Raw genomic sequence first — 26,487 nt, forward strand, 5'->3', positions numbered from 1 at the left:
CTGTGAATGCATCCGTACAGTTAGATTGGCGCTGGACGATCACTGTTGAGGAACTGCTTAGACTACAACGAAAATACAAATTGATCATCCCGTCATGCCTATCACTGAGTTTGTTGAATTCTAACATTGCGCTTCACCGAACCCCACTACCCTGGAAAATGAATCATCTTTTTACACCGTGGCAGTTTAGGATAACTTGGAAGTAATTTAAGGCGCATGAACAGACTAATTATTTAGAGCCCCTAAGTATTCATGAAATTGTTAGTTTGACATATTTGCTTCTTCCAGGTGATATAGCCTACTAACAATATTCGAACAATATCCACTGCCTTTCTATTTAATATTTCTAATATTTGTATTTGAGTTGGGACACTCCAAAGAACAGAGGGAATTAATCTGAACGTCCTATTAGCACAGAGACATGAAGAGTAGCCTACTGACCATCAGAGGAGAGCATCAGATAGTCTGATTATGGAACTGGGTCCTCTGTAACCTTGCAAACAGGGTGTCTATGATAAGAGGAAGCCTGGTGATAGAAATGTGTGGGAGGGGAGCCTCCATGTGGGTTCTACAGTAGTGGTCAGAGAAAGGCATCAGAGAATAGTCTGAAGACAGAACCGGATCCACTGTAACCTCCCTGCCAGGGTGTTCATGACAAGAGGAACCCAACAAAAATCCACAGCACATCTAGCTGGTATAAAATATGAACCTAAGTGGCATACCAATAAAGAAGTAATTGATAGAGATACAGATTATATTGAATATTTCTTGTAATACATGGGGAAATGTGATAGTATTTTCTAAGGAAAGAAAATCAAAACAATTGTTAAACCGTAACTAAGGACCCCATATGTAACCACAGCAGCCTTAGTGGTGACAGTTGTTTGGACAAAGGGACGAACATAATCATATTTACAGACAACCTGCCTTTAGAAGTTTTCTGATTGATTCTGATTGTCCGTCACTGGTTCTACTGTTCGAACAACCCCTTACCTCTGAAAAGGATGCCCAAAAATCACATTCTTTATCTTTTTTACATTAAAGTGTGTCGTGTGGATTTTGCTATTCTTATGAGCTAGACTAGAGCAACAGTTTTTTTTACAGTTGTCGTTATGGTTATCATTGGCAGTGTAGCTCCCCCCTTGTGATATTAACATGATGCACTCTGACAGGTACTGATTGTGTTAGGGACACTGAGGGGGACCTGTGGTGTTCCAGCTTCTCTGTGGAGGCACCACATAGATGTTTTGGATGGCAGAATCTAGAGCATGAAACTAGAATCTGCAGTTGGTCATGGCCATTTGGCTACTTTGGTAATTTCATTTCAATTTCATTTCCCTCTGCAAGATCCTAGATCAACTTCTCTAGAAGACTGAACGAAACGTCTCCATAAAGGTGTCAGTTTTGTGAGTCTTTATCCTGAGCGCTTCGGGTGGCCTAAAATTTGCAGGAACAGGAACAATTCAGATTCGGTGTTGTTTAAGTCCAAACACACATCTTTCTGGACTTCTTATCTTGATATTTCCGGTCTCACAACATTGCACAATTAGGCTTACATAACAGCAGATGTCTTGCAACCCTCCGTCCAAAGTTTCAGAAGCCTTGCTGAAAAAGTTCTTCCAGTACTAACTAACTTGTTGGACAATGTGGATAGCACTGAAGCGACAGTTCTTCAGTAAGTTTCTACTGCTCAGCATTGTGTTCAGTAGATTTGTGTGAACTTTTAACTGGAACCTCACAAAACCCCTTGATGCACCACATGCCCTGTATGTAGTCAATGAAAACAATCAACAATAACAGTAAGTGTTTTTTTTTAAAAAGGCCCACGAAGGCTCAAGAAGGCTCAACAGTCCCAGGCCTACCCCACTCCATAGTCATATGCTGTCTACAAAGTCAGTGTTGAAGGTGTCCTCAGCGAAGAAGAAATCAATCATGTCCAGATTGGATCCTTGTCTCCATACTACTGTGACTTGTCCGATGTGCTTTCCAGAAGAAGTGCCAAATTGTTAGCAGCAGTGTGGAGAGATACTTGCCTGGAAAGCAAATGTTGCATGTGAGTAGAAAGTAGCATTTTAAAAGGCATTTTGAAACAATTAATGCATGATTATAATACTATTACATAAAAGTAAGGGACATTGTAACGAAAAATAAATCCTGACTGCGCAGGCAAGCGTGGCCTTAAAGTAACACTATGCAACAAGATGGCACTATTAAGATAACACCTGTGTCTTTCCAACTAGCTACCCAGGATATGCACTGTGTAGTTCTGTGTTTCCTGGCTGGAACACCTTGCAAAAATGGAAGAAAATCTTTCACAGCATGACACTGCCAGCTATACTGCTAAAACACACCAGTTAGTGTGTTGGCAAGCTTCTATCAGTCATCTGGGCTGTTGGTGGTGTTTGCATGCCTTTTAGATAGCTTGCTAGTTTTGGAACAGAACTTCTTATTGCTGCTTTAAAGTGCAGAACAGGAGTCAGTCAAAAAGGTCTTCTGACTTGGGTGTTCTAGCAGCCAGCCCCCAATTTTGAGGATATCCGATATCCGATTGCAATAGGTTGAAATGTTCTTTAATTCCGGCAATATTTCTTTAAAGAAAATGCTAAATGCATGCATTATTCTTGATCGCTTTCAGTAGCCTACTGTTTCTATGTTTCAGCAAGCCTAAGCCAGTATAAACTCAGCATCCAATCAAGGTCCAGGCATACCAGTCATCGAGCAGTGCATGCACCCTGGAATGTCATTGCGAATTCGATTCCGTTTCTTTTAACAAGAGAAAAAAATAGGTAAAAACAGAATCCTCAAATTCTATACAGCGTGGGCAATTTGTGTGTGCGTCTACCTTATACAGAAAGTGATTCGCTTGAGGGAAAAAAATGCCCTGTCTTTCTGAATTTATGTAATTTTTGGCCGCAAGTACAATAAACCCTCGACGCGAGATGTGGCCACACGCAAAGTGCTTCACACAGTCTAAAATGCGCCATCTGGAGATTTAGAAACAAGGATGGAAAACAGCCTACCCTGGCTGTCAACCTGCAGAGTCAGGGCTCAGATACACATACGCGTTTTTGTAAAAACGCGACGCTAGGAAATGCATTGATTCCTATGGTACGGGGCGCTTTGCGTGAAAGCGCGCCGTACCATAGGAATCAATGTATTTCCTAGCGTCGCGTTTTTACACATACGCGTCTTTTTTCAGGCAGAAACGCTTCAGTAACGCCTTGGCAAAGTGCGGCGGCCAAAACAGAAGCGGTTTTTGTAAAACGCGAGCAAATGCATTGATTCCTATGGTACGGCGCGTTTAAAGCGTGCGCCCCTTCTCCACCACGCGTTGCGTCTTTGAAGCGTTTTTAAGGTGCGCTTAAAAGTTGAACTATTCTCAACTTTCCAGCGCAAGGCAGGGAAGCGCACCGCTTCTGTTTTGGCCGCCGCACTTTGCCAAGGCGTTACTGAAGCGTTTCTGCCTGAAAAAAGACGCGTATGTGTATCTGAGCCCTCAAAAACGTGTATGTGTATCTGAGCCCTACACACATACGCGTTTTTGTAAAAACGGGACGCGAGCAAATGCATTGATTCCTATGGTACGGCGCGTTTAAAGCGTGCGCCCCTTCTCCACCACGCGTTGAGTCTTTGAAGCGTTTTTTAGGTGCGCTTAAAAGTTGAACTATTCTCAACTTTCCAGCGCAAGGCAGGGAAGCGCACCGCTTCTGTTTTGGCCGCCGCACTTTGCCAAGGCGTTACTGAAGCGTTTCTGCCTGAAAAAAGACGTGTATGTGTATCTGAGCCCATAGGGCCAGGGTAGGCTGTTTTCCATCCTTTTTTAGGTGCTTTTAAGCGCACCTAAAAAACGCTTCAAAGACGCAACGCGTGGTGGAGAAGGGGCGCACGCTTTAAACGCGCCGTACCATGAATCAATGCATTTGCTCGCGTCCCGTTTTTACAAAAACGCGTATGTGTATCTGAGCCCTTACTGCTTTCGACCAGCAACAACCAGTTGTTGACATTTTACGGGGGGGTATATTTATTGCCATAATCTTCTCATAACAAGAAAGGGTTTTTAACGATGTGTGTGCATTTCAATGCATTTAATTTAAATATAAATCTTATTTAAAAAAGTCAATAATTCCTAGGCTACTGTTCTGACTATAAATTATGTTATTTCTAATGACTAAGCGGGCTTTAAGGTTAGCCTATGAAGTAACGCCGCCGGTCTCCAACAAATCATAAAATAGGCTAAGGTTGTCTTCCTTGGGCCACAGCGAACACTTTCAATGGCCGAGGAAGTAAATTGACATATTATAGACTAGGCAGAGTTGTGCCTTAAATTGCAGTGTATTGCCATTAATACGCTAGGCTAGTCTCAAGAAAATTATCAGTGTCTTGCAATAGTCACACAGTACCAAAGACCACTAAAAAGAAACATTTTAACGGGACCTTTAACTAATTCAAAGTCTCCCGGAAGCTGTAGGACTCTGCTCTCGCCGCACACTTGTGTTTCCTGTTTACGGGCGGGAAGAGCGAACGAACCTGAACCCCAGTCCATCCTACATCGAAGAGTGCTAAAGCTGTAGTCCTCCACTTACAAGGACTGCTATTTTCTCTGTATAGTGAGGTGGCCTATTTAAATAATTTTCTGCTTCATTTTTTATGTGGGGATTTACAACTTGGTTTCGAATTCCCCGCTGACTGAAGTTTAAGGGGATTTAGACTGCAAAGCAGATGGAGGACCCTGCAGACTCTGGCGGCGGTGGTGCAGCAGCTTCACAGGGCCCCACGATGCGAATGACGGAGATCCGCTGCCCAACAGGAGCCTGTCCTTTGCGGTTACTGGAGTGGAAAGTTAAACCCGGATCTTTTGTCAATGTAGATTCTGTGCTTGCACTGTGCGCACCTATTCGACCGGTGGAAGGGTCTGAATTAGAAACACGGGAACAGACAAACAGGCTGCCAGAGAAGAAGGTGAAATCGGATCGTGCAGGAGTAGTGAAGGAGCTGTGCTGTCAACTTGGGCAGGTCATATCGCCTGGGTAAGTAGCTTGCTGGTTAATACTCGCCAGTCAGTAAACGATAACTTTTGTATTTTTTTCTGTCATTATGCCAAGACCAACCACGCAGACTAATTGGGTGGTTGGCTAATATAGTATGTGAGGACTTGATATTTCCCCATACTTAATTTGGTTCCAGGCTGCTAGCATGCCCAGGCATATAACTGTTAGCTAGTTAGCATAATGATACTTAGCTAGCTTGTAGGTTAGCTTAGCTTGCTTTTAGCCCCGCCAGAACCTTAGCGACTTGACAGTAAGGTGTCAAGAACAAATCAAGTGATGTTGTCTGTGTAGGCTTTGTAAGGGTCTATTGAATATTCTGTTATTTCTGTCAGCGAGAAAATGTGTGTGTAAGTTACATAAATACGTCGGTAGCTAGCAAGCTAACTTGTCTTTCCAACCTTAACTTACGATACAGCCTTGTGGACTATACTAAATGTGCGCCGATTTGACTCGCGTGAGTCGTCCCCCCCACCCCTTCGAGCAGTGGGAAACTTTAACTTCATGTTACTTTGCTAGTTTGTAGTTAACCACTTAAATAATTAGACATTACTTTTAAAATAACAAGTGACAGTCAAGTGACGAAATGGTAAACGCTTAACAACATGCAATGCCAGGTGAGTCTATCAGGGCAACATTGTTACACGATTGGAAAGCACGAGACCAGTGTTGACGCTCAGTTATGAACGCATGGTAGCCGTCTTAGCGGTACTGTGACTCTGAACACCGCCCAGCAGACAGACGGCATTTACCACACCCCGAGTTTTTGTTGTATGTTAAATAGAGTTTAGTGGAAATTCCGTTGGTTGACACTCTAACATCACTAATTACTGAATGATTTCAATGTGTGTTGGCATCGTAAGTTTAATGCCAGAAACATTTAGATTTCTTTTCAATTAAGATTTGTTTGGGTACAGGTTGTTTCAAGATAAACTTAAATCACTTTCTTGTGAGTCTTTGCATCAACACCAGGGGGCACAATACTCGTTATTTATGTAAAGCACGTTGAATTGTCTCTGTGTACGGAGTGTGCAATATAAAGACCTTGTCTTTTAAGTCTCAAGTTTTGAACGGCTAGAAGGCTTTATTGTTTGTTTATGACACTGACTCTTTTGTGAAGTGTTATAACGTGAGGCTCTTAAATTCACTGTGCCTTTGTATCTCTCCATGTCTCGCTCACATACACACACTCAGTGGGGTTATTGCACGGATTGAAGAATGCAGTCATCCCATTGTGATGAAGGGCCTGTGTGCCGAATGTGGGAAAGATCTTGCACAGTAAGTACTTCCCTACATTAAATGTTCCATATGTCGTTCATCTAGGCATAACATTACAACCTCTCTTCTTTGAATAATTCAAGGGTCTGACTAGATTGTATTGTGTGCACATAGCCAAATTCTGATACAGTGTATTCTATGTGGGTAACGATCTGTCTGGTAACGATTGTACATTGCTGTTAAATAGAGTTTCTTGAAGGGTTGTTTGCCAAGTATGACAGAAAGATGGTACAAAGAACTGTCAAAGTACCCAAAGCATTTTTGTACGTGTTTCCTTATATTGTCTGTGCTTTCACACAGATGCCATATTGTGAGAAATCTTTCTGTGTTGTTCATTCTTCTGTCACGCAAGAATCATTCAACCTCTTCAACACTTGTTTCTTTTTCCTTCTCCTCCTCTAGGCTGCAGAACAACAATGGGAAGCAGCAAGCACCCCTCTCTACGGCAAACGTTTCTATGGTGCACAGCGTTCCAGAGTTGATGGTCAGCTCAGAGGTCAGTACTGCGATCCTTCTGTGTCAGCTGTGATGATTGGACTGTGCAGAGTACTCACAGGTCCTGTGCGCATAGCTGTTCTGTGTTAATATAGCAGGCAGTGTTTTGCTTGTCCTCTGGTGTGGTGGGATGTATTATGGAAGAATCTTAGTGTTGTGTAATTAATACCCAAAGGGTATAGTCTTGTAGTCTCATGCATTTACATGGCATGCAGAGTAGATTTTGGAGCCGCCAAGATGAAAATCATAACAATCTCAGTCCATCTGATTAATCTGATGTGTGCACGCATTTGTTTGGCACAGAAAATCCTCTGGAAAATGTTAGTTTTTTCCCCTCTTGATTGGAACATCAGCCATTGTTGTAAAGTGCTGTGAAGCCATCTTAAGTCAATGGTCTGGTAGAGGTGTATGACTGAGACCTGTGAGTGCAGGTGTCTGATGGGCATTTATGGCCGATGGTGAAAGACAGGCATTGTTGGTTTGATTGTCTAGGCAGACAATCATCCTTGGATGCTGGCTGTGTAAGTGACCTCGCCTGTCTATAAGTTAGGGTGGTTGTGGGTCTCAGGTCGTGTGTGTGTGTGTGTGTGTGTGAGTAACCGCATCTTTAAGTGATAGCTTCTATATGGGATTCAGTGTCAATGACCATGATTTGTCTGTGACTGTATCTAAATTACTTTATCTCTGACTTCAATTACTTTATGCATCTCTATGAATATTTATGAGTTCTTCCTTTTCTGTATGTCTGTGTGTCAGATACTATGCTACCTGGTGTCTGTCTGTTTGAATTACTGTAGTGCTCTCTCTTTCTCTCTGTGCGAGTGAGCATCCTGCCCTTTGTTTCACTGTTTTTGAGACTGTACCACTTGTGTTTTTCTAAATGGAGATGTCTCGCTATGCTTGTCTGGGTGAGTGACCGTGCTCCCCCATCCAGGGTTTTTCCTGCATAGAGAAAATGTAGGCGCGCGCCTAAGCCGTTTTCCCGAATGAAAAATCCAGAGCGCCTAAAGGCAAAAAAAAAAGTCTGCGATTAAAAAAAAACTGTCATCCAATTCAGCTTAATGGTGTTTTAAGCGCTCACGTTGAATTCAAGCAGCAGCAGCAGATCCCGCCTCCTACCCCCTCAGCCAATCATTGAACAGAGGCTTCTCCAAGTTCGCCAGACGTTAGTCACTTTAATTTGATTTTTTTTGTATAAAGCAGCTAGCAAGCAGTTGCCTACATTATCTTAAAAAAACAATACTTTGATAGTAGGCTTTTAGTTTTATTTAAGCAGTGTGTTCGTGAACCTATATATCCTATGTGTGATGGTAAGACTAATATTAATGCCATACAATAACTGATTTATGAGAGCTATCCAAAGACTGGTGGCTGCCGATTTAGCAGTCAACCTACCTTACTCTGTACGTTTAGATGCTTACTAGTAGCTGTAAGCCATTAGATGCCTGGGAAATATTTAGTATCTATAAATAACAGCTCACCTTTATCTTTTTAACCAGATTTGTAAACAGGTCGCGATCAACAGGCTCAATAGGTACAATAGGCTACCTTGGTTAAAAATCGAATTACGGTAGAGTCATGCTTGCATTGTGCTAAATAATTAGGCAGCTAACATTAATAAGTGGTGTTTACATAAAGTCACTTATTGTATATGGCATAAATATTATCCTAAAACACCTTCACTAGTTGTTTTAAGCAGAGTGAGCAATTCATCACGTATGCAATGCATGTCAGCGAATATGTTCTGAATAGTATGTTTCAAGTAGGCTACAGCCGAACTCTCGTTCTGTTTTGATCAATAGTAATCGAGTTGATAAGTCTGATCTATACGCAACTGTGAGGTGCGCGAATGGACAGAGCCAATCACTTAATTACTCAACCTGCGGATGCATCCTGACTTCATCAGTCGGCGGTTTCAATATTCATGGCTTTCAATTTATTAAAATATCTGCTATGTTGAGAACTTACACAGGTGTAGGCTATTACTTGATTTGTCTACGCGTTTAAACGAGTACCAGTAGAACGCGGGGCCTCGGGAAGGCAGACAACAGCATTGGTTTTGAAAGCTCAACTCGTTTGTGTTGCATCTCGAATATAATAATATTAATATTATTATTGATAAACCGGTGCGGTTGAAAACTGTCGTTCCACTGCGAGGGCCAGCCCGACGTACACGAATACACCTGTACAAATGCACATTCAATTTCCACTCAAAATACTGTCAAAAGTTTAAGTATTGATTTCTAACGCAGCCTCCATTGGTGAAAATAATGGTATGTAGGTTTGTATAATAAACATGAATAGTAATAATAGATAAACTTGACTATCATAATTCGTGTGTTCCATTTCTGACCACTGGTTAGTTCTAGAATCTATTGATATAGATTTCAGTAGTTTGCATATACGAGGTAAACCTTGATCTTGAATCTTTGAACCATACATGATAGCACCATGGGGCTTGGACTATTGTCAATATATTAGCCTATCTATTTTAATTTAAAGTGGAAGCAAAATGATAACCTCAAGCATAGCCTCCATTATTTCTGAAAAAAAAACATTGATTTCTGCTGATAGGAAACACAGACTGTTTTTTTTTTGGGAGCACCGAAGAGCCATTTTGACCCAGGAAAAACCCTGCCATCTCTGTCTTTGAGCAGCAAGCAGAGCTTCTGGGCCGGGAGGACCAGCATCGGCTGCACAGGAACAGGAAGTTGGTGCTGATGGTGGACCTGGACCAGACACTCATCCACACCACCGAACAGCACTGTCGACGTCTGTCCACAAAGGTACACCCACACACACACACACACACACACACACACACACACACACAAACGCTGCCTTTATCTGTCTGTCAAGGCATTAAACTTATAAACACAGTCCTGCTTGTGGGCTTTTTTACACACACACACATACACACACACACACACACACACACACACACACACACACACACACACACACACACTCGCATAAAAACCAAATCAGCACTAGACACAAAAAAAGGTGTTTGTGGGAGGTAAACAAAAGAACATACACTTCAATAAACCATGCATGAGTAGTTGCAATACAAAAATCGCCCTTATTATATTCAGAATAAAGTAGTGCGTTTGGATTTTAAATGAAAGGAAATGGAAAAGAGTGAAACTACCATGGAAGATATAGACTGGTGTCTTCAAACTCTTCTGTGGTTTTTCTCTTTTTCTGTGGTTTCTTTGCTCTAACTGTAAACAAGATGATGCCAGATTATCCCCCAAACTAGGAGTTTACTGTCTGCTGATGGCAGTAGAAATCCCCCTTTTAAATAATGTGTACATGTGGAGCGAATATGTAACAAGCTCCTCTTCAGACTCTTCACAATTCAGTGTAAAGTAATTTCTTACCTTTGTGGCATGGTTATAGCTTATAGTTATGAATTAGAGGGCACATGGTCTACCATTCAAAAGTTTAGAATCACCACAACTTGGATTTGTCTGTCTGTGACATATTTTCATGAATCTTCCATTTAGTATTGTGTTTTTTTCAGTTCCGCCTATTGTACTCTTTTCCTTTCATTAGCATGTCTTATATAGCCTGGCCATTACCAGCCTGTGACTCCATTTCATTCCGTCTTTCAGTCTGGGCCAACCCAATGCATTTTGGTTTCCGAGATGGGCGGGTGCTTATCTTGAGGTTTAAAATCATTGGAGTTTCCTTAACCAATCAGCAACGTTTAGTAAGCATTCGGTAGATTAAACTCTTCTCAAAGCCTGTTGGGAGAAGAGCTACGACGTCCTTTCCAATCATAAAACTTACATGAAAATACTCTTGTTCTCCTTTTAATTTTCTGATGTTCTCGATAGTTGAGACAACTTTTCCGATAGCTTTTCGTGTCTTTTCCTCCAAGGCGAGTTTTGCGTCACAGCTCTGAACTGTTCGCTGATTGGTCCTACAAAATTTTGAGTCCTGGAGACGATTGTCAACGGGGTTAGGCCAGACTGAGTATGAGCTTGAAATCAATTCAGGTGGAAATACGTAGGCTGGTGTCACCAGGCTATGTCTTATAGGGCTTTTCTTTCAAACTCTGCCCAGAGGACCTGCATTCCAGGGCCTTTTCACTGCTGCTGATGAGACTGTGTTTATGGGGTACTAGTTCATACTGCGGTTTAAGGGGTTTCTATTTCATAAAGCTGTCATCTGAGGCCCTGTAAGGCGTCTGTTTCTCAAACCAGAGATTCTGATGTTCTTATCCAGCTGCAGAGTTGTGCACTGGAGCCTCCCAGTTCTCTTTGTGTCGTGGTGAGAGTGGCTTTGCACTGTTCTGTGAAGGATGTGGTGCACACCTTTGTAAGACATCTTCAGTTTTCTCGCCTTAAAGAACTTGGATTTATTAAATAAATAATATTTCTCAACAAATCGTTCCTTCTGTCTAGTTTTGGACCATAGTCAATTCCACTAATCCTGATGCTCCAGATGCTCAAGTAGCTCAAAGAAGGACTGTTTTGTAGCTTCCTTTGACAACCCAACAGTTTCCAGATGTACACACATAATTGAAAAAGGGTTTTCCAATGATGAATTACCATTTTAAGCATTAATTAAATAATATAAAAATATAAACTGATGATGATGATGATAATAATAAAATACAAAAAAATCTAGTATTAGCTAACATAATGTGCCATGGACACATAGGTTTGAAGGCTGCAGAAAACCGGCCATTTACACCTTTGCAGATATTGTATTAAAAATCAGCTCTTTGCAGCTGTAATAGTCATGTACAAAATGTACAGTATCCACACTATTTCTGCAGTTTATTTTAATAGAAAAAAAGTTTGATTTTTTGAAAACAAGAACATTTCTCAGTGATTCCAAACTTTTGAACAGAAGGTGTACTTGTTTTCCACTGTGGATGAATAGATAGAATGGTTCAAACGTCCAGTGAAAAGGATGGAGACCATTGCTCATTCACGTAGTCTGAATTATTTTGGACTGAGGCACCTTTTAAGTGATGCGTTGCCTTGGTGGGGAAGCTTGTCACTGTACAAGGGCTTTCAGATTAGCCTCTTTAGTCATTCCTTTTTCTCTATTTTTCATCTTTTACCCTCTCTTTTTCCTCGCCTCCCCCTGACCCACTTTCCCCCAGGTTCTTCTAGGATGTGTGAGGTTATTCTCCCCTCTTCTGTCCCATGTTTAAAGGTCTGCTGTTCCATCTCTCTCCTGCAGGGAATCTTCCACTTCCAGCTGGGCCGTGGTGAGCCCATGCTCCACACCCGTCTGCGGCCGCACTGTAAGGACTTCCTGGAGAAGATCGCCAAGCTCTACGAGCTCCATGTCTTCACCTTCGGCAGCAGGCTGTACGCCCACACTATAGCAGGTATGCCCAGCCCTCCGTGGGCATACTGTAACTACACAGTTGCTTCAAGTTGCGTCACCTTCTTTTAAAGTTTAAAAGTTCTCTGTCACAACAACGAATTTCCATCAATTGGATTCCAGAGAGGCTGTGTATGAGATAAGTGTAAAAATTCACATGTTCTGCTTGGCATGCTGTAGTTTTGCTCTGATTGGCTGGCTGATTGACAGGTGGAAGGCTGTGAAAATAAAAATGCAGTCGACTCGGATTGCATTTTCACAAGAATATGTAGGCGAGAGAGAATATGTTGGCGAGAGAGAATATGTTGGCGAGAGAGAATATGTTATTGCAACACGGAGAGGCAGTGTTTCCCCCTTTAACATTTAAATGTTGTCATCCTTCAAGTGTGGCGGTGAGTTTTGTAATTCAATTTCAAATGCATCGTTACTGTGTACCAAATGCATAATCACATGAAACCTGCTAATCCAGTTTAGGGAAAACAATTGAAATAAAGAGGGAAAAAAGTTCAACAAATGGATGATGTTTCCAAAGTCAATGAGTTATCGTGTTAAATAATCGTGATCTCAATATTGAGCAAAATTGATTTTTTGAATGATTTTTTTGCCAAAACCTAAAACATACCAGCATATATAGTCTCCATCTTGAATAAGCTGTTAAAACCTCTCCAGCAATTCTCCCAGTGCATCAAGGTTGATGCACTTTCACTCTGCTTGTCCAGAGACGTCTTGGGCTCATGTTCACAAACATTTTTCATCTATGTGTTAGTTAGCCACATAAGAGATGAGGGATGAGGTGGATGTGGCCACTAGAGGGCAGTATCTCCCTGTTCTCCTGGGGCTACATAGTCAGATTTTTCCTCAAGCATAGATGTGGGGATATTGTGTGTTTGAAAGAGAGTGACCCCTGGGATTCATTGTAGCCATTGAAGTTGTGGCTTGAGAACTGACTCAGATTCAGGGGTCCAAATTGATTCGGAATGAATGTGTGTGTGATGCTGACCTAAGTTTGTCATTAGGAATCATGAGGCGGTGGAATCAAGTGAATTTGAAAACATACATAACCAGTAGATGTTTATTCCAAAATCTTTTTCCAAGTCTCACATGGACATCATCGTAATTTTTAATTCAGATCAGATTTGATGTCTGTGGTTGTTTAGGTGTGGAGTTGGGATGCTGGCTTCTTAGCTGGAGGTGGAAGTGTTTACTTTGGAGGAAGAACTGTCTTAGTGAGTGAGTGTGTCTGTGTTTGTGTATTTGGGTGTGTGTGTGTGTGTTTGTGTATATTTGGGTGTGTTTACCTGCAGATACATGTTTTTGAATGTATGTATTGCTTCAAAGAATCTCATTTTGTCTGGGTCCTGATTGTGTGAGCTGCCTGCCGACGTTGAATGGGAGGGAGAAGATGCAAGAACCTGTTTGCCTCCCTTGATGTTTTTAATGAGAATCTCCCTGAAAGCACCATAAAAGTCCAGTTGCCACATGGTTGAACACACACACACACACGCACACAAACATGCACGCGCACTTGACGCGCACACGCACACGCACACGCACCTGCAATTTCATCTTCAATCAAAAAAAAAAAAGAAAGCAGGGCCAAAAGAAACCTTCTCTAGCAAGAGCCAGGCGTCTGTGAGTTTGGACTGCTTGATAAAAGCAGGGGAAAGTACAGGAAGGAGAAAGAGAGAAAGAAAGTGCGGCATCTGAAAGCTCTTGGGAGAAACACACAGGAGCTTGTTCTTCGTTGGGATAGAGCCTGCAGAGGACGGACTGGAGTTTTTTTGTGTTTGGCAAAATGGTGTGTGTAGTTCTGCATTGTCCGGCACTGTGTGAAACACACTCTCCCTGCCGTGGTCCAGAGTGCACCGCTACTTTCAGACCCGGAAAACACTCTCCCTCCCACCTCTTTTGCTCAAAGGCAGTCAGAAAACTGGTTCTGGTGGTGTTTGCCTTCTGCTAAACTACCTGCTGTATAAATTCCAGCTTCCTCTTTTTCTTTGTCTGTATTTAAAATGATGTGTCTGTTTCCTGTCTGTTTTTTAAATGATGTGTCTGTGTCCATGTCTGTTTTTAAAACGATGTGTCTGTTTCCTGTCTGTGTTCTCATCTCAAGGTTTTCTGGATCCCGAGAAGAAACTCTTCTCTCACCGCATCCTGTCCAGAGACGAGTGCATCGACCCCTACTCCAAGACGGGAAACTTACGGTTTGCTCATTTTACATATTCACATACAGACGCACCCACAGCTAACCAGAACAAGGAAGTAGGCCTGGGTGGTGTCACAACATTACAGTATACTGGGCTATTTAGAAATTCAGAAGACATGGTCACAAATTCACTCTTCCTATTAAATTATTACTATGATATGGAGCCTATAACTAACCCAACAGAAGATTTATTTGGAGAATTAGTGTTTGATATAATTCACAGTGATCTTGCCCATGTTCTCATATTTGAATTCACGCTGCTGTTAGTGGATAGGTTCACCACGTTTCCCATACACATTAGGGGGTCATTTCATATACAGTGGGGAAATTAAGTATTTGAACCCCTGCCGATTTCGCAAGTTTGGCCACTTGCAAAGAAATGTGTGATCTATAATTGTAATGGTGTATTTAAAAAAAAAAAACAGAATATCAACAAAAAAATCCAGAAAACTGCATTTTATAACATATTTGACTTTATTTGCATTTGATGCAGAAAGTAAGTATTTGAACCCCTAGCAAAACATGACTTAGTACTTGGTGGAATAACCCTTGTTGGCAAGCAAAGACGTCAGGCGTTTCTTGTAGTTGGTCACCAGGTTTACACACATCTCAGGAGGGATTTTGGTCCACTCCTCTTTGCAGATCCTCTCCAAATCCTTAAGGTTGCATTTTCAATGGGAGGGAATGAGGTTCAAGCCCAATATTCCACGTGACATGGCCCCATCCATAGTCCCCTCGATGTGGTGGAGTCGTCCTGTACCCCTGGCAGAGAAACAGCCCCAAAGCATTATGTTTCCACCTCCATGCTTGACGGTGGGGATGGTGTTCTTGGGGTCATATTCAGCATTCTTCCCCCTCCAAATGCGGCAAGTCAAGTTGATGCCAAAGAGCTTGACTTTGGTCTTATCTGACCACATCCTGTCTCCCAATCCTCCTTAGAATCATTCAAGTGTTCATTGGCAAACGACGGCCCTGTACATGTGCTTCCTTGAGCAGGGGGACCTTGCGAGTGCTGCAGTACTTCAAACCATTAAGGCGTAGTGTTTCGCCAATGGTTTCCTTGGTGACTGTGGTCCCAGCTGCCTTGAGATCATTCACAATCTCCCCCTGTGTAGTTCTGGGGTTATTCTGCACCTTTCGGATGATCACCAATACCGCACGAGGGGATATCTTGCATGGAGCCCCAGACCTAGAGCGATTAACAGTTGTTTGGTGTTGCTTCCATTTACGAATAAACGCACCAATAGTTGTCTGCTTCTCACCAAGCTGCTTGCCGATGGTTTTGTAGCCCCTTCCAGCCTTGTGCAGGTCTACAATCTTATCTCTGACGTCCTTGGACAACTCTTTGGTTTTGGTGGTGAGGTTGATGGTGTGAAATATGATTCTTTGGACAGGTTTCTTTTATACACGTCACCAGTTGTACCTGGTTAGGCCTAATGAGGACTATTCTGTGTGCTGTTTGGGCACATAACTGGTCATTGGGAGCCAGAATTCGATTGTTTAAACTCTTCAACCAGTAGTTGTCTCTGCGTTTCCCTAGTGCTTTATTTCCATACTGGTGACCCTGTTTACTCAGATGATTCCAGATTTTACAGTCTGTGATGGCAAACACAGTTTAGCTCAAATTAGGTAATTTCTGCTCTATAGAAAGCAGTCTATAAGCCACATGATTTTATTTAACCGCGTCCCGCACATCATCTCCATTCAGCACCACTATGTGTTGGCATCCTCTGCTGGCATCGTAGGATACCTCCAGCAAGGTATGTTTCATCTAAAAAAAGTTTTCAGAGAATCCACAAACAACTTTTGGACCAGGAGAAGAAGAAGAAAGTAGTTCTGGGAGTGAAGGGATTGTGGCATCATTTTTCTCTGCCAGCCCTCATTCACCACACACACACACACACACACACACACACACACACACACACACACACACACACACACACACACACACACACACACACACACACACACCCCCACACACACTCACACTCACTCTCTGAAAAAAAAATAAAATAAATCTGCCCTGAAATATAATATATAAATTAAAAAACTTATATGCCTTGGCCCTGGACTGCCATCTCATCTGCATGTGCTTGTGCATGCTCAAAGTGAGAGGTTTTCCATGCCCTTATGAATAACACACACACACACACACACACACACACACACACACACACACACACACACACACACACGCTCTAAGTGAGAGTGTCTCCATGCCCTTATGAATAAGTCACTTGCTCTCAGAGGAAACTCAGAGGTCCCCATTGACACCTGTGCCCTGTTTATACAAAAGTTTCCACTCCATGCTAAATCCTTAGCTCACCCACCCAACTCTGCACCCTTTAATTGACCGCGCATGAGTTTTTATTTTATTTTATGCACCCACAACTACATGCTTTTTCACATCCACGCATAGAGCTTAAGCCAAAAGCACTGGGATTAGAAGGGAGCTCTCCAATCTAAAGTGGAGTGAAAGCCTCCAGTCTCAGCCGTTCTCCTCAGCAGAGAGCAGTGTCCACTCACCCCATGCCTTATTTGCATACTAATGACCAAACGCACCGCTGGCTAGCGGAGTGTGCTGTTGACATCAGGGGTGAGAAGCAGAGCGCAGGCTCACTTGTAGAACATTGGCACCTGGCTTAACCAGGCTCAGGGCCAAACCGAGGGTATACCTCCACGGGCCTTCAGGGGATCCCCCACGGAGATTTAGCCACTTAGCTTATAATTGCGTCTAGTTCGATGTCTGCAGTTTAAAATGACATGCCAGAGGTGTTGTCCTTAATTTATTATCGTTTATTTATCATTAGAAGGTGTGCTTATTAGTTAAAAGAGCATCAACAGCATATTTTTCTACATATTACAGACAGGATAAAGTCAGTTTGGCCATATATTTAGCCTCCAATGGCACAAGCATTCCTTTTTTTTTAATCTATTTATATATTTAGATGTTGCAAGCTGTTTTTATGTCATGAGCCTTAGGGTCCTTATGAATCTGCAGTAGGTATTGATGAAAAGCCCAGACCAGCAGAGTGTACATGATCAATGTTCCTTTTTGCCTTTTAAAGTATTGACAAAGCCGAGATCTGACTGGGCTCTTGTAATTTGCCCGAGGGAGGGCTTGAGTTGCCCTGTGTGTCCTTTTGTAGGTCGGGGTACGAAAGGCCATTTTGACCAGTTTTGAAGAAGACGCTTGGTGACGTCTGATGTTATGTGTAGAAGGCACGCAGAATTACCTCTTAATATCATAAGGCAGTCATGTGGCATTTCCCCAATAACTAGCCAATAATGGATTCCTCTGGAAACCTCAAATACTTATTCAGTCCACGCAAGATCTTACCCAAATCCATTTCTTTCCTGATAATGACTTTCTGTGTAGTTTCAGGGTAGGCATACATTTTATTATTGTTTTCAGCCTTGTGATTTGAGATTGGGATGGGTCTGCTATACCTGCGTTCCATGAGATCCGTTGGCTAGGTTTATGATGTTGGCCTGGTGGTTCCCCCTTCTCGTGCAGAAACCTGTTCCCCTCGGGCGACTCCATGGTGTGCATCATTGACGACCGGGAGGACGTGTGGAAGTTTGCCCCTAACCTGGTGACGGTGAAGAAGTACATCTACTTCCAGGGCACGGGGGATATCAACGCGCCACCGGGATCCCGGGAGGCAGCCCGGAAAGGTACGTGATCGAAATTCACACAACTCTTTGCACTCACTCCTGTCTGTCTTCTGATGTTCGACATACACAGAACTGTCCGTGGGCACAGTCCAAACCATGGCACACAGACTCATGTGAAGACCCTTCAGCAGCTGGAAAGCATTGCATGCTGTGTGAGAGGGCAGCAGAGAGGAGAGCTGAGGTACAAGTGGACAATGTGAGGTAGAGAGAGCCCTTGTATGTCCGCCTCTCTGTCTGAGGAGAGATAGCCCTTGTATGTCCGCCTCTATGTACTCAGGAGAGAGAGAGCCTGTGTATGTCCGCCTCTCTGTACTCAGGAGAGCGTGAGGATGCGCCAGGCTCCCATATTGCCTTGAAGCTGCTGAAAAGCCCTCGAGTTGCCGACGAGCTAGTTCAAGCATGTAGAAGTCCAAGCAATTAAAAATCAAGGCCTTCGGAAATAGAGAAAAGTTTTTCTCCAGTGGTTGCGTGAAGTTGCAAAGGCTTTTGCTCTCTTTACTCAGCTATTAGGATAAGCAAACATCACGTTCCTCCATCAGGGGGCCCCAGTGAGTGTTTATGGGATGTAGATGTAGATATTAAGTTGTAGATGAAGAACCATACCTGTGAAGCCACTGGGGAATGTGTTCATTCACAGAGCAAAACAAGTGTGGTTAAAGCGGGGGGTGAATGCAGAATTGACTGAAATGCTACAGGAAGGTCTACTGAAATGAGAGATAGAGAGGGAGAGGGAGAGGTCCCTGACCCCTTGTGTGAGTGTTTTAATAAGCAGGTAGTTCATGTATTATTCAGCCGAACTGGAGCTCCGAGCTCACACTGTGCTCTGATAGCAGTAGCCAAAGGTCTTTCAGACATAATGATGAAGTGCACGTTATCTTCAGCGTAAAACATACTTCACGCACACGCACACGCAGACACAGACACAGACACAGACACAGACACAGACACAGACACAGACACAGACACAGACACAGACACAGACACAGACACAGACACAGACACAGACACAGACACAGACACAGACACAGACACAGACACAGACACAGACACAGACACAGACACAGACACAGACACAGACACAGACAGAGAGCATGTTAGTCAAGTCTTTTCATTACTTTCCCTTCTTTCTCCATTTCTCTCTCTCTCTTTCTCTCTTTTCAGCTCTGAATGGTCCAATTAAATGTATTTCACAACCGTTTACACACACACACCAGATTATGTCAACCATACTTACCAGCACATTCTGTCTTTTTCTCATGCCAACAGACACATGCACACTCTGTCTCTCTCTCCCACTGTCTTTCTCTTCCTTTGATCCTCTTTCAGGCACCCTCTTGCTTACAGACTTACACTTAGTCTCTCTCTTTGACAAGGGCTTTTTGTCACACAGACACAGACACAGACACAGACACAGACACAGACACAGACACAGACACAGACACAGACACAGACACAGACACAGACACAGACACAGACACAGACACAGACACAGACACAGACACAGACACAGACACAGACACAGACACAGACACAGACACACTGTGTATGAGATGATGTGTTGTTATTTACCAGTAATTCTACCCCTCAGGAGCTCAGGCCAGCAGGGCAGTGGATGCCAGTGAACCCTCAGACCCTACCGCGGCGTCCGAGGAACAGAGCAACGGCTTCAGGAAACGAGCACGGGAGCGGCACGCACAACCTCTGCCCCCCGCCACTCAGGGAGCCACAACCAATGAGAGGACTCACCCTGACAAGGAAGGGGCGGGACAGGCGGAGTGCCAGGCCACATCACAGGTCAGCAATGAAGGGAATGCGACGGCGAGCAAGGAGGAGACGGAAGACAACACCAGCAGCAGCGCTCAGGAGGCCCAGCGGACGGGAGAGGAACCGAAGTCGAAACCGAAGTTGGAGTCAGAGCAGAATTCGGAACCGAGTCCGTCAGAGCAGAAGTCGGAACCGAGGCCGTCAGAGCAGAAGTCGGAACCGAAGCTGCCAGAGCAGAAGTCGGAACCAAAGTCGTCAGAGCAGAAGAACGCCAGCGTAGAGAATGCGCAGAGTCACACAGGATCGAAAGACCTGGATTTCGACCTTTCCAGTGACAGTGACGACAGCCAATCAGATTGTAAAACCACAAGCCTGCCCCCAACCCAGTCCACGAGTAAGAGGGAGGAAGGAGAAGCGTCGGGCAACAGGGAAGAGGGCGATGACAGGAGCGCGGAAAAGAGGAAAGAAGACGGCAGGGATCACGATGGGCCAATGGAGCTGGGTAACGGAGACACTAAGGCCAATAACGATACACAGGCAAAGCCCAGCGAAGCCACAGCCACCGCCACCACCAAAGCCACCACAGACACAGCCAGAGCCACAGGGGAGGAGTGCACAGAACACAACCCTGACGAACCCATGGATGACGACGACGAGGAGGTAGTGGACGACGAAGATGAGGAAGATGATGATGATGAAGAGGAAGAAGAGGACGAGGAGGAGGAAGACCGCGACCACGACGACCACCTCATCCACTTGGAGGAAGTGCTTACGAGGGTCCACCACGAGTACTACGCCCGTTACGACTCTTACCTGCACCAAGGCAAGAGCGCTAACTCTTCGCCTGCTCCCTCAACAACCGCCAGCACCGAGCCGCCCGACATGCGCCGGATCGTGCCTGAGCTGAAGGGGCGAGTGCTAGCGGGAACCACGGTGGTTTTTAGCGGCCTCTACCCCACTAACTATCCCATGGAGCGCACGCGCGAGTTCTACCACGCCAAGGCACTGGGGGCGTGCGTGGCCAAGACCCTGGTGCTCTGCATCAAGGACCCAGGGTGCACCACGCACCTCATCGCAGCACGCGCAGGTGAGTCTGTTGCACATGCAAACACAAACAAATCTTGTATTTTCGCTGCACAAACTCTTTTGTAGATTAAGAATAGCACTGGTGTGGTATTATTTTATATCATAATATAACAGTATTAGAGTACAGGAGAGTTTTAAGTTTTCAGGAAGGCCAAGTGTCTAAACTGTTCAAAATGTCCGATATCTTTCAAAACGCCATGGATGGGACCAAGTATCCTGAACTGAATTATCCTTGAATTTTCATTTTCTGAATTTTCATTTTCATTCCATTGTATAAAAACGTTTGCAATGTAAACACACACACAGATACACACACACACATATTAAGACCTGGACTGGCCCTCCTTCTTAATAAATGGTCTATTATAGCTCAAACCCACCACCTGTTTGCTACTGGCAACGTAAACTCGGGCTGAACCATTGCCCTTCGTTGAGATCACTTTAATTTGGTAGCACACCATCTGGAGTGGTGGGGAAATGGTCTCCTACACAGGGAAGAAAAGGCTGATATAAAATGGTAATCAGCAGATCGCAATTTTGAGAAGGAGAAAATTAGTAATACCTTATCGTTCTAGCTCCTCTCATTTCATTTAGTCATAGTCATTCTCTACTAGATATGAAAAACTCTTAACTATGTGTGATGCATGAATGGGAAATAGAGATTTTAATTTGCTCAACCAGCAACTTCAATTATAAATACCTTATCTCATGGAGCCTGCACGGCTCCCTATGGAGCCGGCACTGTTCCCTATGGACTGCGTAAACCAGCAACATAGTGGCTGTAAATCAGAATGTGTCAGGAGGATTATCTCTGGTTTTATGGTTGAAATATCAGCTTTCCTGTGGTGTTACAGTGCGCACACACAAGCGCACACACGCACACACGCACACACGCACAAACAACACACACACACACACACACACACACACACACACACACACACACACACACACACTCATCTCACACGCGCCCTCATCAGCAATCACTTCTGAATTGGAAATGCTGTTTGTCGAGAAGACAACATGAAAGGCATGATGTGAACCTTGTGTGCTCAAACCTGTGTGTGTGTGTGTGTCTGTGTGTGTGTGTCTGTGTGTGTCTGTGTGTGTGTGTGTGTGTGTGTAAACCCTGTGTGCTCAAATCAGTGTGTGCGTGTGCGTGTGTGAACCTTGTGTGCTCAAATCAGTGGTCCTCCTAAGTAGTGCTGTAGCGACGCGTTGATGATGTCGAAGTGTCGATTTCAAAATTACGCCGACGCCTTTTTTTTACGTCGATTAGATTGGAGATAGAAACGCCAACCACCTCACAGCAGGATGCCCATCAAATCCCTGCAAAAAGCCCCATTAAAATAAAAAGTCCAAATACCTCGCCCTAAATCATCGAAGGTATGGGAATACTTCAAATTCAGTCCCAAACGTAAAGGTGTCGTTTATTTGCAGTCTTTGCCAAATGGAGTTGGCATACCACACCAGCACAACAGCGATGTGGGAGCATCTGAAGCGGAGGCACCCCATTGTCTCACGTGAAGGGGACAATAAGTAACGTTGGTTACATTAATTTAACGTTTGTTCAGTGTGTTGTGTAGCTTGAGCTCCGCGCACTTTTGTGGTGCTAGCTATCTTCTTAGCTCTCCGTGCATTTTGTTCGTGCTTGGTTGCTAGTAGTTAACGTTAGCTACTAGAGGCTAGACAGCTGTGCCAGTTTAGTTAACCTTAGTTAGCATCTAACTTACGGCTGCAGAACACGGCAAACAAGCACGAACAAACGGCACAGAGAGCTAACTCATGCTGTGGTCATTTGCGAGTCAAACACATAACATTAGACTAACGTTGGCCAGCTTATAGTATGTATCATGATTCACTACGTTAGATCGCCAATGCAGGGCTCTCAAGTGTCACGCATTGAGCGTGACAGTCACTCATTTCGGTCTTTAATCACTCACTCCCTCCACACCGTATTTCTCACGCTGAAAATACCTCTAGGCTATAAAATGTGCCGCTGCGCACAAACATGACTTGGCCGTGCTGCCCTCACCATGGAGGAATCAAGCAAGTCTCCCCGAATCCCCTTGAGTTCTGACGTGAGGTCAGGTGCCACTTATCAGCCAATCCCAAAAAAGAAATGGGCTACACAATAGCCAATCAGGAAAAACGTATCTGTTGTATCTGGGTACGATTTAACCCAGCAACCAATTAAAATAAAGCATCCTGGCATTGCGCGCGACTGATGTTCTGAAAGTTTCGTTCACCTGAGGAAACATGAGCTCTGAGCATCAGTCTTCTACAAGGAGTAAGTCGTCTCCTGTTTTAATGTTACGACAAATTCACAATGGTTTGATACACGCAATGACAACTTGACTCCAGTTAGAGAATTTTCCCCAGATAATTAGCATCAGTTTGTGATGCTAGTTTGTTCATAATGAGTGTTTTAACACAGTTTTAGGCTACAGCCTGCCTTTTCACTATAGCTTTGACTCCAAACTTCGTTAATAGGCTATAATAAATTCGATTAGGCCTATTCAAAATATATATGTAGCCTATAATTGGAACGAATATTAGGCAGACATTAATATTCAATGATGTTATGGGCATTATGTTTTTATGAGCACTGAAAACATTTAAATTAATGAGCACCACATCCAAGTGTGATAGGGCTCATTTGAGTACCAAACATTTTGACTGTGACTAGATAAACATGAAATGCATTGTTGGACTTTTGCTCTGCAAAACGGTGCTCAATAAAGTATATTATTAAGATTTTTTTGGTATTTATTTGAGATACATTATGGTTTTAATCGAGCAACAATAAAATAATCGTTAGACTAATCGTCCAATTAGTCGTTAGATTAGTCGACTAATCGATAAAATAATCGCCAGATTAATCGTTTTGAAAATAATCGTTTACACCCAGCCCTACTCCTTAGGATTCTCATTGGTACATCAGAGGTTTTTTAGCGGTGTCTGCCTGCTCCCGCTCATTCTCTTCTAATGAGGACACACTCCGCTGCGATCAGCACAGAATGTGTGTATCTGTGTGTTTCTGTTCATCTGTGTGTGTGCGTGTGTGTGTGTGTGTTTGTGTGATTCGCTACGGTTGTTTGTATGCATGTGTTCAAGGGTGTGTTTGACCACACGTATGTGTTCCGAGTGTGATCGTCTAAGCTTATGTGCGTGACCTGGACACTCCTGTGTGATCACAAGGGGTCTGTGTGTGTGTGCGTATGATCCTCATAGTTGTTTGTGATGATTAGCGTCTTCTCCCAGGTGAGACAAGGGAGTGATTTAATACCTCTGTGTGTTGCTGCTAGCATCCCACTGGATGCTCTTTTCTCCACTAACAAGCTAGCAGGTCAGGAAGAAGGGCATTGATTGCTTTCTTGATGAATGCCTAAGTAGGCATACAGTGCCCTCCACAAATATTGGCACCTCTAGTGAATATGAGCTGAACAGGCTGTAAAAAAATATGTCTGCTGTTAATCCTCTTGGTGTTTCACTCAAAAATATTCACAAAAATCTTACCCTTTCATTGAAGTAAAATAATTGAAAGAAAAAAAAACTGTTGACATACATATTTTCCCCCAAAACATGTGTGCCACAATTATTGGCACCCCTAGAAAAATCTTTAATTAAAATCTAACTGAAGTATATTTCCAGTCATATTTTTAATTTTTAAGTTCACCTGTTTGATAAGGAACTCTTATGAGGTCAACCATGACTTCCAGTTCCACTGGCTTACAAATATGAGGTGACACAGGCCAAATTCCATTAGTCATTCATCACTATGGGAAAGACCCAAATAACACAGTGATGATGTGCGACGAAAAGTTGTTGAGCTGCACAAATCAAGAAATGGACACAAGAAAATCTCTAAACAGTTGAAAATACCCATTTCCACTATCATGGAAATAATTAAGGAGTTTAAAGCGACAGGAGATGTTAAGAATCAGCCTGGAAGAGGACGTGTCTCTACATTGACCCCACGCACCGTGAGGGGGATGGTTGTACTGGCAAAATAATCTCCAAGGATCACAGCTGGATAATTGTTGTGGTTAGTTGAGTCTTGGGGTCAGAAAGTCTCCAAAACTACCATCAGACGCCACCTACATCACCACAAGTTGTTTTGGAGGGTTGCCAGAAAAAAGACTCTGCTGTCAATCAACAATAAACTAAAGCGCAGACTTTCAATGGGACCGAGTTATATGGTCAGATGAGACCAAAATAAAGCTTTTTGCCAACAAACATCAAAGGTGGGTTTGGCGTAGACAGAAAGATAGGCATATAGAAAAGCACCCCATACCTAATGTGGAGTATGGTGGCGGATCTTTGATGTTGTGGGGCTGTTTTTCTTCCAAAGGCCCTGGACATCTTGTTAGGATACATGGTATCTTGGACTCCATCAAATACCAGCAGATATTAAATGAAAACCTAACAGCCCCCTCCAGTAAGCCTTAAAACGGGCCGTGGTTGGACCTTCCAGCAGGACAATGATTCTAGGCACACCTCAAAACCAACACAAAAATGGTTCACCGACCACAGAATAAAGGTTTTGCCATGGCCATCACAGTCCCCTGACCTGAAAATCTGTGGGATGAGCTGTAGCCAAGTCTACAAACGATGACCTCAGATTCTGAAGGATCTGAAGAGATACTGCATGTAGGAATGGTCTCAGATCCAGTGCCATGTGTTCACTAACCTCATCACACATTATAGGAGAAGACTCAGAGCTATTATCTTGGCAAATGGAGGCTGCACAAAACATTACATTAAGGGGTGCCAATTGTGGCACACATGTTTTGGGGAAAAATATTTATTTAATGTCAATGTTTTTTTTTTTCTTTTAATAATTTTACTTCAATGAAAAAGTAAGAATTTTGTGTATATTTCGAGTGAAAGACTGAGACGATAAACAGCAAAGACATATTTTTTATAGCCTGTTTAGCTCATATTCACTAGGGGTGCCAATATTTGTGGAGGGCACTGTATATTATAAATATACTTAACGATACAGAATTTTTCACTTATTTTCATTAAAAATAAAAGTAGATAGATGACAACTGATATTGTAAAAAAACCTATACCAAAAAGCTTATTGACTGTGTTGCATTTAATAAACCTGATCGGTGGTCACAAGCTTAAACCACCCCCCATAACCCCAAAAATGTGTACATATTTATTTACTCTATCCATTATAAAAGACATAAACTGTGTAGGACACAGTAAGAGTTTCGTGTAGTTGAGGTAATGCAAGCAATTTTTTATTTATTTATTTATGTGTAGAAGATATATACATAATACATACAACCGTCAATCAAGTATTCTTGTGCCTAAAAAAGTCCCTTAGTACATTTACATACACGCACCAACATATTTATAAAAGCACCAACACCAGTGACAACATATATAAATTATATACACACACTGTGCTCACTGTAAGTATATAAAGGCGTTATTTAACATTGCTTAGTCGTTTAGGCTTTGTTTTCAGCTAGGTGTGACAAAATGTTTTGCATAATGTTCGGCTATATATAGAGAGAGAGATATTGGAGAGAAAAATAAACACATCCCTGTTCTCCGCACATTTTC

At 43.1% G+C, this 26,487-nt stretch overlaps 1 protein-coding gene across 1 annotated transcript in view; it reads left to right on the top strand.

The window, feature by feature from the left end:
* Window positions 1–4,579: 4,579 nt before the first annotated feature.
* ctdp1 (CTD (carboxy-terminal domain, RNA polymerase II, polypeptide A) phosphatase, subunit 1) overlaps window positions 4,580–26,487 on the top strand; it is a 134,479-nt gene continuing 112,571 nt past the window's right edge. Inside the window, exons 1-8 of the mRNA XM_080837049.1 lie at window positions 4,580–5,027; window positions 6,240–6,323; window positions 6,726–6,819; window positions 9,476–9,604; window positions 12,021–12,171; window positions 14,281–14,371; window positions 17,894–18,054; window positions 19,643–20,905. Coding sequence (XP_080693175.1) covers window positions 4,720–5,027; window positions 6,240–6,323; window positions 6,726–6,819; window positions 9,476–9,604; window positions 12,021–12,171; window positions 14,281–14,371; window positions 17,894–18,054; window positions 19,643–20,905 — 2,281 coding nt within the window. The 5' untranslated portion in view covers window positions 4,580–4,719. The remainder of the gene's footprint in view (window positions 5,028–6,239; window positions 6,324–6,725; window positions 6,820–9,475; window positions 9,605–12,020; window positions 12,172–14,280; window positions 14,372–17,893; window positions 18,055–19,642; window positions 20,906–26,487) is intronic.

The sequence above is a fragment of the Sprattus sprattus genome (assembly GCF_963457725.1).
Source record: "Sprattus sprattus genome assembly, chromosome: 4".
Classification (NCBI taxonomy): Eukaryota; Metazoa; Chordata; class Actinopteri; order Clupeiformes; family Clupeidae; genus Sprattus; species Sprattus sprattus.